A 17,654-nucleotide genomic window follows, 5' to 3' on the forward strand; every position below is an offset into this window, starting at 1 on the left:
ATTTTAACTCATTGTGGAGCTCTCTCTTTCTGGCACTAGAGATCTTTATTCCTGTTGTAATCCATTTGAGTTTACCATTAACCTTCTTTTGCTTATATCTACGAGGAAATGATTCATTAAATACCTCTAAAAAACAATTTAAGAATTTGTCATAGTTTATCGAGCTTGAACTATTGTAGTCTACAGGCCAGCTTATTATACTTAATTTACTGCGGAATAAATCCATTTTACTTTTACTGAGATCCCTTTTTATACACACTTCTGGAGGCTTTAGGTTATTTGCTTTTGGGAGCTCAATAAACAGAGCTGAGTGATCTGAAATACCCAAGTCTAAGCAGTATTTGTGCTTATTTCCACTGTCAAATATGTAGTTAGTAATAATATTATCAATGCAGGTCACTGATCTGCTGTTTTCCCTAGTGCTTTCAGAAAAATTTAGCTTGAAACCAGATTTCTGAATTAAGTCACGAAATTTTGTGGAATCATTGCTTTCAACTAAGACATTTAAGTTGAAGTCTGCTGCTATAACAACTTTTTTCTTACTTTCTTTCTGGAGTTTTTCCAGGAGGCATTCGAATTTGGTTAAAAACACTTTTGTTACCGCACATCCAGGAATTCTGTAGATTGCTATAACCAATGTATTCAGATCACTCAGCTCTACAGAGCAACTTTCAAACACGCTCTCTTCATTTAAATAATTAAAACTATCTCTTACTGTATAACTTATGGAAGAATTGACAAGAATGCAGGAGCCTCCACGAGATTTGCTTATTCTACAAAAGCTAGCAGCTACCTTAAAATTATTAATACTATTTAGTACTTTTATACTATCTTCTGTTAACCAGTGTTCATTTAGGCAGATTATTTTAATATTTACGGATTCTGAGAGCAGAATTTTTAGTTCGTCGATTTTTGAGAATTTACGATTTGGTAGTTCTGCCCCTAAGCCATTTATATTCAAGTGCATCAATAGATCATTTTTGCTTTTAGTTATTTCACGTGCATCCTTTGTTTGGTACCCAAACTTTTTATTTTCAGTTTGAATTTTTTCTTTGTCACCCCTATCACAATGAATTAGTTTCCCTTGCTTCTTAGGACTTTACACACGTCTATGAACATTTTACTAAGGTTCACAGAGCCTAATCTATTCAAGTGCAGGCCGTCTTTTCCCAGACACTTGCAGTTTAAGAATTTGTTTGGGTCAATGAATACTGCACCGAGTATGTTGCACTGTTCCCTAATGCCGGTATTTATCCTGTTGATGTAAGTATCACTTACCAATCTTCGATGAATGATTCCACTAATTACCAGCCTGGATGTTGGGTATACAGTTTTCGCCGATCTAATCAGATTCCGCGTTTCATTCACGATTTCTTCCTCACTGTTACTGCGGATGGAGTTTGTGCCCACGTGGATTAAGACACCTCTGTAATCGTCGGTACTTACAGTTTTGTTACCAGTTTCGCCCGTGTTTCTTTTCGTGGACAATACATTCTTAAAATGTTTGTTGAGTTGATGCGATCGGATTCCAGGTCGAACATCGACCTTGCAGTCCGGCACAGTAACATTTTTTAATATAGAATCACCTATTAACAGAAAATCGTTTTTGTCATCTTCTTTGTTCGTTGCACTTTTACGTTTGTCCTTCTTATTATAGGAAACTGTTTTCCATTTATACTTATCACTTGTTTCACTGACAGAGTTCTCTGTGGTATTATTAGCCGTATTACACAAATGCGGATGTTTGCCACTTTGTTCAGTAATGGGTTGATTTCTACACACGCAGGATTTTCTTTCAATAACCAGTTCAGAATTTTCTTGTTTCAATGCTAAAATTTCCGCCTTCAGCGCTTCAATGTCACTTTGAAGCAATTTAATAATTTCTTCTTTTGAATTCACGGTACTTACGAGTTCGGCCGTCTCACTACGCAAACAGTGTGGACACGACCATGGAAACTCGTCTTTTATGAGTTTTAAATTCACTTTCGCACATTTTTCATGAAACCAGTAGTTACACTTCACACAAAAGATGCCTTTCATGACGCGTTTCGAACATTCCCTACACGATGAACTATTTAATTTAACCTTTTTTGAGGACTGAGATGTGTCACAACACTCTTCTATCGGCGCCATCTGTGTTCTGTCTTTTTAATAATCTCCCTGATGCTTTCTTCTCGTTGATTATCAGCATGTACCTCTTGTGTAAAATGACTCATGTTGTTTATATCTCCATTTCCTGATGTACTATCATGCTCAAAAGTATCCAAATGATATGAACTGCAACACAAGGTAAATGTCTTGCAGGTTATCGTATCTCTTTTCGGCAAAGTCATCTGACTACACAAGAGAGCACTACATAACACTGCTCTGCTATGCAATAATTCTACATATACATTTACACATACATCTGCATTCTGCAAACCACCATGAGGCGCACTGCAGAGGGTACATCCCATTGTACCAGTTATTAGGGCTTCTTCCTGTTACATTCACATATGGAGTGTGGGAAGGATGATTGTTTAAATGCCTCTGTGTATACAGTAATTATTCTAATCTTATCCTCACTATCCCTGTGTGAGTGATCCATAGGGGTTGCAGTAAATTCCTAGAGTAATCATTTAAAATTGGTTCTTGAAACTTCGTTAATAGATTTTCTGGTGATAGTTTACATCTATCTTCAACAGACTTCCAGTTCAGTTCCTTCAGTATCTTTGTGACAATTTCCCAAAAGATAAAGAACCCTCTGACCATTTGTGCCACCTTCTCTGCGCACATTCAGTCCTAACTAGTATGAGTCCCACACACTAGAGCAATATTGTGGAACCAGTCACATGAGTGATTTGTAAGCAACCTTCTCTGGAGACTAATTGCACTTTCCCAGTAGTCTACACATAAAATGATGTCTATCACCTGCTTTACCCATGGCTGAACCTATGTGTTCATTCCATCTCATGTCTGTGCGAAGCGTTAACCACAGGAATTGCACTCTTGTCAGCCAAACACGTTTCATTCAGCATCTCTTTATCTACAGCCCTTTCCTTTGTTTTACACCAGCTGTAAATTAGTACCACAATATTACAAACACCTTATTAGGGATGAAACAGTGCGCAAATTTAGGTTTATTACAATAAGTGACCTTTCCAAAATGTTGGCCCTATTATTAGTATCCGAGATGACTCAACCACATAAATAACTCACTAATCCTTTCACAAAACTAATTTTTTTGCAAACGAGTTGTTTCTCAAGAATATTTGGACTTTAAGTTCGATGATAATTTGAAGTACTTTTGCTCTTTAGAAAATTTTCCAGCCACCTATTAACAGTCATCTGCCAGATTGATGAACTTACCAGTTAGATAATCACATTTAACAGTGTGGAGTGCTCCATGGAAATGTCAACACGGACAGCTTATTGATACTGTTAGCAGATGGATGAGGTATGGATTCCGGCATTATGGAAAAATTTAGTGCAATGTGACAACTTATGCAAAAACTTCTGCCTCCTGCAGTGTCAGTTGTCTGTGTAGGTGGCCATTATGTCATTTTATTTCAGTGATAAAAAATCAAGTCCAATGGGCATATTGGGTAACTGAAGCAGCTGGTTAATGGTGACTTGATTCTAACAAGGAAATAAATGTACTGAACAGGCTTTAATCCACTCCAGGGAGTCAGAATTCTCATTCAGTGTGGAGCACCTGTGTTATGACAAAAACATTACCAAGCCACATGTGTACTTTGCTAGTATGGAGGATTTATGTTAGGTTTGCACACTTTATTTATTTATTTATTTAGTCCTTCAAATCCTATATGTATAGAATTTATACAAGGATATTGGACATGGTTAGGTATTTACAAGATAAAATACAGTTTGTATTGCAATCCTAAGGACTGGATATTGAGGTAATTTAGCACAGATTCATAAATACAACAAACATTACAGGCAATATACTAAGTAGAATATTAATAATGCATCTTTATTTTTGTTGTTTGGCTTTTATATGTTCTATCAGACTGTAAAAGCAATGGTCAATTAAATATGCCTTTACTTCAGCCTTAAAACTACAGAGTTTACCTATTGATTTAATATGTTTAGGTAGATTATTGAAAATCTTTATCCCAGTATGTAATGTTCCTTTTTGGCACAATGATGTTCTCACCTGTTTCACATGAAGATCAGATTTTTGCCTTGTATTGTGTGTATCTTCATTTTTTAATAAGATATTTGGGTGTCTATCAATATATTGTTTGATGAAAACTGATGTTTTGTAGATAAAAATGCAAGGAAGAGGAAGAACTGACAGTTTTTTGAATATGGGTCTGCACGATTTCGTATTGTTTACCCCTTCAATAATTCTTAGTATTCTCTTTTGCATCCTGAAAAGTTTAATATTTGTTGTTGTATTGCCCCAGAAGATTATGCTATAATTACACACTGCAAATAGGAGTAGTATACATTTAACAGGCTGGCTTTGCTGCAACAAGTTTTTAAGATCCGTATCATGTGACAGGTTTTGCTTAGTTTTCTTTGCAAATATTCAATATGTACCTCCCATTTTGTGTTGTTCTGGAGCCAGAATCCCAGAAATTTAGTGCTGTCAACACTTTCAAGAACTCTGTCCCTAAGTCCTATTTATATGTTTGGGTGGTGTCTTCCTTTTACATTACAGAAGTTCAGTGCTACTGTCTTTTCTTTGTTTATAATTAGCTTGTTGTAGCTGAACCACTGTTCTACACTGTTCATTGTTTGGATAGTGGAGTCTTAGTTTTTCTTCTGTTTTACCACTAATAAGGAAGCTTGTATCGTCTGCAAATTGGAGGGTAGTTTGGCAATACTTGTTGTACATAAGATCATTGGAGAAACAGAATAGGTCCTAATACTGATCCTTGAGGGACACCATCTTTCACATTTTCATATCCTGAATAGTGGTAGCTGATTTTGTTATGGTCAGTATATTGCACTTCAACCACCTGTTTGCGACCACATAGGTATGTCTTGAGCCACTCATTGGATATACCTCTAATTCCTAACTGGTCAAGCTTCTGCAGTAGGGCATTATGGTCAATGACGTCAAGAGCTTTAGATAAATTAAGACATATGCCTGTCACAAACTCACTTGCATCCAGTTTAGTATAGATTTCATTAAGAAATTCAAATATTGCACTTTCAGTTGAATAGCCTTTCCTGAAGCCATGCTGTGAAGGAGAGAGTATCTTATTTTTATTTAGGAAATCAGACAATCTCTTATAAAAAAAACTTTTTCTAAAATTCTAGAAAATACAGGCAGTAGGGCTATTGGTCTATAATTTGAAACACATTCTGGGTTTCCATTTTTGAACAGTGGTTTCAGCTTTGCTGTTTTTAAGCATGAGGGGAAGGTTCCTGATGCCAGTGAGCTGTTGCACAAATGTGTCAAGGGTTCAGATAAGGCAAGACAGCATTTTTTTTAATAATTGCATCTAGTATTCCATCAATTCCACATGAGTATCCTGTTTTCAAGGTTTTTATAACTGATAAAATTTCTTCAGAATTTGTGGGTGAAAGGAACAAAGTTGTAGACACATTTCTCACACTATTGCATGATGGAGGTGATATTTTGTTGTGTTCTTCCAGTCCACTCACCAACTGTTCACTTAAATTTGCAAAATATTTGTTGAAGGTCCCTGCAATTTCTGTTGGGCAAGAAATCATTTGTCCTTCATAACATAAGTTCATATTTTTATATTGTTTAGTTTCACTTGTTTGATTTTTTATAACTTCCCATATAGCTTTAGATTTGTTTTTTGAATTTTCAATGTATTTGTCATTTGCCATGGTTTTAGCTTTCCTTAAAACATTTTTGAGGATTCTCTTGTAATTCTTCAGGTACAAATGAAAGTCATGAGGCATGTTCTGTGTCTTTGCTATAGCGTGTAATCTTCTTTTCTCTGCACAAGATATTCTAATACCTGTTGTAATCCATTTGTTCTTTTTGAAGTTAGGTTGACATTTTTACTTTTTTAATGGAAATGCAGCTTCAAAGTATGACATGAAGATTTCCATGAATTTTTCAAACTTTTTGTTAGTATTTTCACAAGTATACACTTCATACCAAGTTTCTTCACTTAGTCTCTGTACAAAAAGGTTTATTTGTTTGTTAGTGAATTTCCTTGCTTCTTTTACACGTTCCTCTTTCTGAGTTGTTTCACTTGGGGTGTGCAAAGCAATAAACTGTGCATAGTGATCACTGAAGCCAGTATTAAGATTTCCGGAACAGAAATTGTGATTTACATCTGTGTTTATTAATATATTATCAATTGTTGAGCTAGTTGTTGGTGTAACTCTTGTAGGAGAGTCTATGGTGGTTTTTATGTTATATGTTTCCAGTAGGGTCATCAAGCTTTGCTGGTCTTTTGAGATTTCTTGAAAATCTATATTAAAATCTCCACATATGATCACTGTTTTGTTGAAGTTTTTTACAGTATTTAAAGCTGCTTCTAGTTGGTGACAAATTATTTAAGTTCCCATCAGGGCTCCTATATACACAGATGATTATTAATTTTAATGCGGAGAGTTCAACTGCAGATACTTCAAAAATTTTCTCTTCAGCTAACAGTTCAATGGGTTTTATGTTACAATAATCAATGCCACTTTTAACAAATATACATGACCCTCCATGACTGGATGTAATTCTAGAAAATGATGAAGAAAGATTGAAGTCTGCAAGTTTTGTGACTGACATTGCATCTTTAGGCAGCCAGTGTTCAGTTATACACACTACAGAAACGTTTTTTAGCTCATCAGTACATAAAATTTCAACTTCACTTAATTTGTTTAGCGATGATTGGACATTTTGATGAATCAGCATGAAATTAAAGGGTTTGTTAGGCTTTGGCATATTGTTAGACTTTGGCATATTTAATTGATCACTTACCTTTACCTTGTCAATAAAAAATCATTCAGGTGTGCTGGAAGTACTGCTTTTCTTTTCCCGACTGCACCTATTCTTCTATTATCATCTGCAGCAGAATTTTCTTCTGTGTCTGGCTCCCTTGGTAGTTGTTCAGCTGCTGCTCCTACTGTTGATAATATTGCTGCTGGTGTTAGAGCCAGGTCTGCAATTGGTAGAGCTGTTACTTCATTCATTGTGCCTGAATATTGGAGGCACCTAGTTCCTTCTTTTGTTGTTGATGTTGGTGAGTGAGGTCTTGCTGGCGTTGTTTCCTTCGAATATTTGGGGGGGCCAATCCAGGATGATTTTGCTTTTTAGTGTTTGATGCCTCTTGGTGATAATTTCTTCAATTTTTTCCGACGAGCAGTTTTTTCCCCATGTTGTTAACGTGCAATCCATGTAATGCGTGGAATCTGCGCCCAATATTATTAACATTTACGAGTCCTACATTTCTGAAATGTTTGCAAAGTAATGAAATTTGTTGGTTGGCATTGATTATTTCTTTATTTACACATGACCAAGACGGTAAGTCATGCCGATGTGGAATGTTCAGCACTAAAACATTTGTGTGTGTCAACTGTCATAAGCACCTTTTTAGTTCTTGTTTTGCTTTGTGGGTTTCGTTTTTATATACGTCATTTGACCCACCAATTAGCACAACAAAGTCTTCAGAGGATAAGTCAGCAACGTCTGTGGATTGTACATGATTGCAAACTTGCGACAGAAGCACCAGGCTTTATGTAAGCGATTGTTTGTAAACTGGACTGACCGCTCAGAAGGCGAGCAAATCCATGACCATGACTGTCTGCCATCAAAACTACTTTTCTTCGTTTAGGTTTCCCTGCCTGTTTAGAAGGTCCACCGTCGTTATCGCCAAACAATTTAGTATCAGCGCTGGACAAATACTTGATATTTGGGTCACGCAAGTGTTCAGGTCTTTCAGTTTCATTTCCTTTCATAGCAGTAGTTGAGTTGTTAGGCATTCTTTTGGATGTATCACTTCGCGTATTTGTAGTTTCATATTCAGCTCGGAAGTTAGTTTTATCACATGCACAATGTTTCTTACTTTGCACGGTTTATTTCACACTGAACCTGCTTGTAAACGCGGTATTAGGCTCATACAATAACCTTTGTTGAGAATGAGGCGCTTTGTTTTTCACTTTGCCTGGAATTTCGTGGTTACTGTGAGGCAAGTTTGATGTAGGTTCACACTTTCCGGACGTAAGTTTTTTTAGTTCGCTCATCAGAGTATTAATGGTTAGTTGCAGACCACTTAAACGATCATTTAACTTTCTGATTTCATCACTACAATTCGTGCACACACTGTTTTTATCGGTGTAATTTTCACTTTTTTCCGCACGAACACTATGCATATCAACACTAGCCGCCATCTTAGGGTATGGCTTCCATTCCTATTCAGGCAATGGTTCTTAACAGGCACAAACAGATACAACTCTCCCCTGGTAACATGAACAATATAAGATTACACTGTGGTTCCAAAATCACATTAAACATGGTCTCTCTTCCCTACCAAATAGAGGTTACTTTGAGTGGAAGTGTCAGTGTGTAGAAACTCCGTCACTAACAACGTTTGTTACACTTGTAACTTTATTTTAGTTAATGAGCCAAATGCCATTTAATATCACAAGACACTATTCCATCTTTTATTTGAGCTCTAGATGTTAAGTGTATTGGTTCTGAACTGACTGCAATTCCAACTCAGATTTTCCCATTAACAGGATTTGATCCCTTCATGACAATACAGTCCCATCAATTCTTTGTCTGTTCAAGATTTTAAAATCATAGTACAGCACAAAGATTTTCATCATGTCTTTTTAACTTATAACATGAGGACACCTAACTGCTGGTGGCAAACAATTTTGATTTCTTAACATTTATTCATTCACTGTCAACAATAATGGCACAGAATGATTTCAACTCCCAGTAAGACACAGTGGCACTTGTAGCTACTGGTGGAAAAGAATTCGATGGTTAACATCCCTTCATGTATAGTCCATGACAATACCTGCAGTTTTTGATTCTCATTCAGCAAACAAACACCCTGTCACATTATAACTAGTGAGAACATGGGGCATTTCCCACTATTGGTGAAAGGAACCTACATTTAACACCCATTTTTCTAGAAAACAATGGAGGTAGGTGTCAGGTTCTAATTCTAGTGAGGCAAAAATTATCTATCCATCTTGTCATTGCTGGTTCAAGCATTAGCTACTGCTGAAAAAGTTCCTTATCTTATATTTGGTTGTATTTAATTAACAATCAGATTAAGTGCTTGGTTCAAATCCGCATGCAGCACAAAACTTTATATTATGTCAATCCAAGTTTGCTATTTGTGAATGAAATCATATTTAGCATCCTTTGTGGTTAGTTAACAGAGACAACAGTTGCTGGATAGCATTCCCACTGGATAGTTCATTGACCAATTCAGGTAAATGTAGTTTAGTAGGCGGTTGGAAAATCTTCTAGAGAGAAAGATTGCTTAGAATTTTTATCTAACTTTGAGACACCAAATCCTCTTGTGATATCTCTTCATCACAAATAAATTTAGTTTTGTGTAAGGATTAGGGAATGATTTATGTGGATGAATTATGGGCATTAGTTGTTTCAGATATAAAGGAGAGTGATAACATTTTAGGAATGTTAACTTACTGTAATTAATTTTAGTTTACAAGTGATATGGGCCAGCTCATGTCTAATAAACTGTTTCCTGATATTTATTGTATCGTGATATTAGTCTGCACCTGGAATTTGATCACTACTGGTAACAATTTTGTGCAGTCGAACAACTGTACTGGTAAGTGATTAATGGACCATAAGAAAGTTACATTATGTAGGCTGCATGCAAATCATGTCATTGGGATACTTTTGATCAATATTTTTGAAAAAAAGATTATTGGAGTTATCAACATATAATCCTTGAAAATAATTATAACAGTATAGATTGCAAGGCACATTTATTTGGAAGGTCACTGGTTTCAGTCACATGATCATTTCAGCCCTAAAGCCATACTGATGGTTAATGGTTGTGCATGGATCAGGAACCACTGAATGATGATAGTCAACTGCCAGATCATTCAGCAGTTCCTACTCCATACACAGCCATTAACCATCAATACAGTTTTAAGTCTAAAGATGATCATGCAGTGATTGAAACCGGTGATCTTTCAGTAAATGTGCCTTGTGATCTAGCCTGTTACGATTACTTTTAAAAATTTTAACATGATGGTACATGTTCTATGTCACTCATGATTAACTGTGAAGGTTGATGTACTTCTGTTCTTGAACTATACTGCCCCAGTGGATCATGGACAACTGTGGCTGATTGACCTAAGTAATCAAAGCCCATGTATTAAGCCCCTGTGATACTTTCTTACCCCTTATCAACATCAAAGTAGTAGTTTTGCTATCATGTTCCCCCTGAATAGTTAATAGACTACTGTATTATGCAACAGTTTGTTACACTTTACTCTTACTTTCATAAAGTAGCTGGAAAATCTCACAGATGTTACTGTCAGACCTATGTAAGTTTTATTCAGTTGCACAGTGGTTCGTCGTTGACTTTAAAATGAACTGCAATGGCACTGAAGGCATATTGCAGGCCCACCAATTCACTGTGAAACAGTGATATTCTTTTTCAAAAAGCCAACTATGTCCGTCATCAGTGGGTACTGAATTTGAAAAAGAAAAGTGTACTTCAGGATACAATTTCATAAAAATTGCCCCAAGATGAATCAAACACTACTCATGACACTCCAACACAAAGTTATTTCAAAACAGCCTTATCCATCCTAGTATCAAACAATACAATGCCTTACCAGATACCATTAAACACATACAAAACATTGGTCACTTCAAATCTAAACTGAAGTCTTACTTGGTTGATCACTGCTTTTACACAGTAAATGAATACCTACAATACTAAATTTTGGTGTGTTTACCCAATGTAGTCTCATTCAGAAGAACATTTGTATTTTATCTCTCTGTATATAGCGTAACAACATTTATTTAAGTATTCATCATTAATTGATGTATTATTGTGTGTTATTATGTACAAAGGTATATGTAAAACTGTTAGTATTAACAAAAAAATCCAAATATCTCTTGCACATTGTGCAGCTGTAGATGAAAATGGATCAATAAAATCAATAAAATTACTAAACTCTGTCAGCTATAGGAGGTTGTTTACAACTGGAGAGGTATATGGTGGAGCACAAGTCTCCACACAACAGTACTGACCGGAATTCCTGCATATCTCAAGCAGGCACCTTAACTATTAGGCCAGTAGAACTGGCCTGCAGATCTGACTCCAACTCTCATTTATGGGTGCTAGTGTTTGGAAGTGAGAGGTGGAAACATAAGTGACAATGAAAGTTCAAGTAAGAACTGGAGGCATGCTCAGACAGCCTAATGGTTAAGGCAACTACTTGTGATAAGCAGGAAATCCAGGTCAAGTTCCACTAATAGTAGAAATTTTCAGTGGTTGTTACACACGTGCCCAATGAAGTCATTTAATGAAAATTCAAATTATATTTGACCACACCTTCCTAACATGCCACATCTTAACTCCTGTACTGAATATTCATTCTTTTTCCCTAAAATTTCCGTATATGCTTTCATTTGCTTCATTATTTCTTTCTGAGAACATCTGTAAATTTATATTCACAATTATTCATTCATATAACATTTACGTTTTGCTGAATGACAATGCACCAAAAGCCTGCTTATGCACCAATTTCCTTCAGCACTAATTTGTAAGATACATAAACAGAAACTGCATTCAACCTACAAATATATCAAGAATGTTTGGGAAAAGATATGGCTCATAGGGTACATCTGCCACGTGAATGCATTTGAGTCATTCTGAACTGAACATATTACAGTAGCAAATTCATGAGGCTTCACCCGCATTTGGGCTCCTCATCCGAGCGTGCACAAACCCATGTGTCACTTGCAATCAAAACCCATCACACACACTCAAATACAGTCCATCATGTCAGAGTACTCACTGTGAATCCAGAGAAGGGTGTGCAACTATATTATGCACACATACTCAAATTTCAGATTTCACCATGTCATAACACAAAAGCTATTAAAAAAAAAAACAATTTCTACTGACAACTGTAACTTTTCTTTATCAAATAATGGAAATTTTATTTTTTTACTTGGTGAATGCCCCATTAAATGATACTACAAGTCTAGAAATTGGGCAGGCATAGTGATGGAACTCACCACATGCGAGAGATGGTGGCGTCATTAGACGGAGGAGTGTTACGGGAAGTCACGGGCAGTGCAGCTGCGTCAGGAGTTCCGCCGTGGTCGCTGTTTGGCTGCGGGTCCGGGTTGTGCCTCCTCCTATTATTGGCACTGCACAGAAAGGCACTGTGTGAGCGGGCGTCTTCGTGTGGGAGCCAGGAGGTAGCAGTGTTGCTGACAGATTGTCTGCACAGATCATGAAACACACACTGCCAAAAAGAATATCTGTTCACTGTTAAGTTGTTACTGTCAGTAAAGATGAATGGCTTAAGATTCAACGTGCCAGTTTCTACACTACTTTTGCTACGTTCCCAGAGGCATAGCTTACCAGGCCAAACAACAAATTGTTCACAATGAAGCACAAACTAAAGAGAGGCTAACAAGACTGCTGCAATGAATGGACAGTTTCTGGACAACATGCTTCAAATACACCATTTAGTAATAATAATATAGCTACTGGAAGTCCACTAATCCGACAGTCTCACACATTTATATGTACTTACTGTGGTATTATGATCATCAGACAGCATTCGAAGGAATTGTAGACATATGAATGGGACTTTGGTTATATAAGACACTTACAATAAACAGGTTGAATGTAAGTTTTTAACTTAGCAGTGACAGTAATTTAGAGAAGGTAGCAGTGCAGGTGGGTGGTTATTCAGGACAGAATGGAACTAAGGTATTAGGAAATTCAACTATCACAATTTTTATCGCACAAATTTGAAGGGTGGTCAGTAAATAGAGTTCATACACACGGGTATAGAAGCACTCCCACTCAATAGGCGAATATTAAGCATCACCTGACTGCAATGCTGAGAACGTGTGTGAGGAAGATCAGTGAGCAGAAACAATGGAAATGTGATCAGAGACTGACACCACAGCAAAATTAAAAATTTGATATTATTACAGTATTCGATGTAATCATATGTATCAGATTTGGAATGAATTAGCTCCTCGGGAATGGAGCTGTCAATGTTAATGAAAATAAGGATAGAGAGAGTTCGTAAGTCAAAGGACGAAGTGCATTTTTGAAGACTCATGAAATGATGTTTTCATATGGAAAGTAACTAACTTCTGCTGGTTGTGACTTTTACAGGCTATGAGGAGACATGGAACCTACTGTATGGAGGCTCAATGATAATCACTGGAGAGAGAGAGAGAGAGAGAGAGAGAGAGAGAGAGAGAGAGAGAGAGAGAGAGATGGCATTATAACCTGTTAAGCTGGTGCATAAAGTTACTGCAGAAACAAAATTAAGCTAATTGTGGACATGCAGGAGATGTCAGTGAGAAGGTGCATGAAAACTTTTGTATTACAATAAGCGGAAGGGCAACTACTGTGCAACTGTGTGTGGAACCTGAGGGAATACAGATGGTTATCAGGAACTAAAACAAGTATCCCGCAAAAGTTATCAAGAGCATTTCTGAAAGGTACTTTAGAATAAAGCAGACAGAACAATATTTATATCTAATGTCTCAGTAATAATGAATTGCAGAAATGACATCAGCGACCATATATTTATTTTTCAAACATTTATTATCATGTTAAGTTAAAGTGAACAAAGAGACACTGAGATGGAGTGGTTTACAATAAAGACTACAACTAAAAGAAAAAGTGGCTTAGGCAGTTTAGGCAATATTAAGTTGCATGCTGTGTCCAACTACTCAAATACGTGTGAATTCCTAGGGGATCAACATGCTGAGGTCATTGGCCTGTACACTTACACACTACTTACTAACTTATGCTAAGAACAACACAGACACCCATGCCCGAGGGAGGACTCTAACCTCCAGCAGGAGGGGTCATGCAATCTGTGACATGGCGCCTCAAACTGTGCAGCCACTCTGCGCAGATAATGCACACACACACACACACACACACACACACACACACACACACACACACACACACACACACACACACACATATATATATAGAGAGAGAGAGAGGGAAACATTCCACGTAGGGAAAATATATCTAAAAACAAAGATGATGTGACTTACCAAATGAAAGTGCTGGCAGGTCGACAGACACACAAACGAACACAAACATACACACAAAATTCAAGCTTTCGCAACAAACTGTTGCCTCATCAGGAAAGAGGGAAGGAGAGGGAAAGACGAAAGGATGTGGGTTTCAGGGGAGAGGGTAAGGAGTCATTCCAATCCCGGGAGCGGAAAGACTTACCATAGGGGGAAAAAAGGACGGGTATACACTCTCACACACACACATATCCATCCACACATATACAGACACAAGCAGACATATTTAAATGGTCTTTAAATATGTCTGCTTGTGTCTGTATGTGTGTGGATGGATATGTGTGTGTGTGTGTGCGCGAGTGTATACCCGTCCTTTTTTCCCCCTATGGTAAGTCTTTCCGCTCCCGGGATTGGAATGACTCCTTACCCTCTCCCCTAAAACCCACATCCTTTCGTCTTTCCCTCTCCTTCCCTCTTTCCTGATGAGGCAACAGTTTGTTGCGAAAGCTTGAATTTTGTGTGTATGTTTGTGTGTCTGTCGACCTGCCAGCACTTTCATTTGGTAAGTCACATCATCTTTGTATATATATATATATATATATATATATATATATATATATATATATATATATATATATATATATATATATATATATTAGTTAAGTAGCCCATTATGTAAATATACAGACTTAAAACATATTTGAAAAGTAAAGGAACAAGACTTGTTTGGGACACGTGTAACAAAAGATGTTGTTGTGGTCTTCAGAGACTGATTTGATGTATCCCTCCGTGCTACTCTATCCTGCACAAGCTTCTTCATATTTGATTAACTATTGCACTCTACATCCCTCTGAATCTGTTCAGTGTATTCATTTCTTGGTCTCCATCTACGATTTTTACCCTCTACGCTGCACTCCAATACTAAATTGGTGATCCCTTGGTGTCTCAGAACATGTCCTACCAACCGGTCCCTTCTTCTTGTCAAGTTGTGCCACTCATTAGTTACATAATCTACATATCTAATCTTCAGCATTCTTCTGTAGCACCACATTTCGAAAGCTTCTATTCTCTTCTTGTCTAAAGTATTTATCGTCCATGTTTCATTTCCATATATGGCTACACGCCATACAAACACTTTTAGAAGAGACTTCCTGACACTTAACTCTGTACTCAATGTTAACAAATTTCTCTTCTTCAGAAATGCTTTCCGTGCCATTGCCTCTCTACATTTTATATCCTCTCTACTTCGACCATCATTAGTTATTTTGCTCCCCAAATAGCAAAACTCATCTACCGCTTCAAAGTTTCTCATTTTTCTAATCTAAATCACTCAGCATCACCTGATTTAATTAGACTTCATTCCATTATCCTCGTTTTGCTTTTGCTGATGTTCATTTTATATCCTCCTTTCAAGGCACTGTCAATTCTGTTCAACTGCTCTTCCAGGTCCTCTGCTGTCTGTCTGAATTATAATGTCATCAGCAAACTGGAAAGTTTTTATTTCTTTTTCATGGATTTTAGTTCCTACTCCAAATTCGTCTTTTGTTACCTTTACTGCTTACTCAGTATATAGATTGAATAACTTCAGGCATAGGCCACAATCCTGTCTTACTCTCTTCCCAACCACTGCTTCCCTTTCATGCCCCTCAACTCTTATAACTGCCATCTGGTTTCTGTTCAAATTGTAAATAGTATTTTGCTCCCTGTATTTGACCTCTGCCACCTTCAGAATTTGAAAGAGTATTTCAGTCAACATTGTCAAAAGCTTTCTCTAAGTCTACAAATGCTATAAATGTGGTTTTAGCCCTTCTCAAACCATCTTCCAAGATGAATCGTAGCTTCAGTATTGCCTCACATGTTCCAACATTTCTATGGAATCCGAAGTGATCTTCCTCATGGTCCGCTTCTACCAGTTTTTCCATTCGACTGTAAAGAATTCGTGTTAGTATTTTGCAGCTGTGACTTACTAAGCTGATAGTCCAGTAATTCTCACACCTGTCAACACCTGCTTTCTCTGGGATTGGAATTACTATATTCTTCTTGAAGTCTGAGGGTATTTCGCCTGTCTCATACATCTTGCTCACAAGACGGTAGAGTTTTCTCAGGGCTGGCTGTCCCAAGGCTATAAGTAGTTTTAATGGAATGTTGTCTACTCCTGGGGCCTTGCTTTGACTTAGGTCTTTCTGTGCTCTGTCGAACCCTTCATGCAGTATCTTAATCTCCCATTTCATCTTCACCTCCATCCTCTTCCATTTCCATAATATTGCCCTCAAGTACATCGCCCTTGTATAGACCTTCCACCTTTCTGCTTTCCCTTAGAACTGATTTTCCATCTAAGCTCTTAATATTCATACAAGTGGTTCTCTTTTTTCCAAAGGTCCCTTTAATTTTCCTGTAAGCAGTATCTATCTTACCCCTTGGATCTTTTGACTCATCAGTAGTGAGGTTGTTAGGCGCATATCAGTGACTCCAGTTTATAGAACACAGAAGACATGTGCTGTGCCTAAGTAGAAGGAAACTTGGTGGTATTCGCTGGATGGCCTTTAGTAGCACAATAGAGAACACCTGGCAAGACAGGAGAGTAGATATTTGATGCCAGCACCTCCAGAATGCAGTACAATGTGTTAACCAGTACACACCATCCCTGTGTGTTGTAGAAGGGAGTGTAGCAATGCAGAGCACATGTTTTTGCACACTGGTGAACAGAGGGGAGAAGGAAACACGGAAGCCCAGTATTGTGTCGGACTGCGTTAACCTACCACGTTTCTGTCATGTAGACTGGTTTGCTGCCTTTTCTGGTGGGCACAGGCTTTATGAAAAGTAATCAGCTACACCCTACTGCTCCTGTGTTTACAGCACCTTGCTAAGGCTAGTATATTTCATTTGAAATTCCTAAAGAATTATGTCAAAGTCCCACTGTACTGTTCGGGGTAATAAGGTAATTTTGCTACTGAAATTGTTAGCATATTGCATATGTCTATTAATGACGTGGGAGTCAATTATGCAACACAAAAATCTTTAGTATTATCAGGCACTGTGGCGTGTGCACACAGTGGCAGGGTGAAATGAATGCTAGCCCTCTCAACTACAGTGACTGATACATCATCACACTTTTAGTGGTTTATACTTGTGAGACATTGAGTTTTATTATCATCCAGTGTTGTTATCAGTACTAACACAGAGCTGTCCACTTGTAATAGAACCTCATGGGATGTTGGCGAAAGCTGGAACTGCCAGGAGCCATACTGTGGCGAGTGCAGTGTTGCCAGTGTCAGCTCAAAAGTTTTGTCTTGGCTGCTGAGTATGTTCTGTGAGACATTAATGTAGAGCAGATGAGGGAATGGTGGTACTGCTTTGTCAGTTCATCATGTATGACAAGCAAACATAAGAAATGGACAATGTGAATACATGGCTGCCCTCTTTGACTTGTGTTGGAGAATACTGCAGTGTGGAACAAAGTGACACACTT

At 37.5% G+C, this 17,654-nt stretch overlaps 1 protein-coding gene across 1 annotated transcript in view; it reads right to left on the reverse strand.

The window, feature by feature from the left end:
• Nucleotides 1-17,654, reverse strand: part of LOC126213569 (poly [ADP-ribose] polymerase tankyrase-1-like) — a 115,121-nt gene that overhangs the window by 18,581 nt on the left and 78,886 nt on the right. Inside the window, exon 3 of the mRNA XM_049941416.1 lies at nucleotides 12,179-12,313. Within this exon, the coding sequence (XP_049797373.1) occupies nucleotides 12,179-12,313 (135 nt within the window). The remainder of the gene's footprint in view (nucleotides 1-12,178; nucleotides 12,314-17,654) is intronic.

Source organism: Schistocerca nitens, chromosome 11, assembly GCF_023898315.1.
Source record: "Schistocerca nitens isolate TAMUIC-IGC-003100 chromosome 11, iqSchNite1.1, whole genome shotgun sequence".
Lineage (NCBI taxonomy): Eukaryota > Metazoa > Arthropoda > Insecta > Orthoptera > Acrididae > Schistocerca > Schistocerca nitens.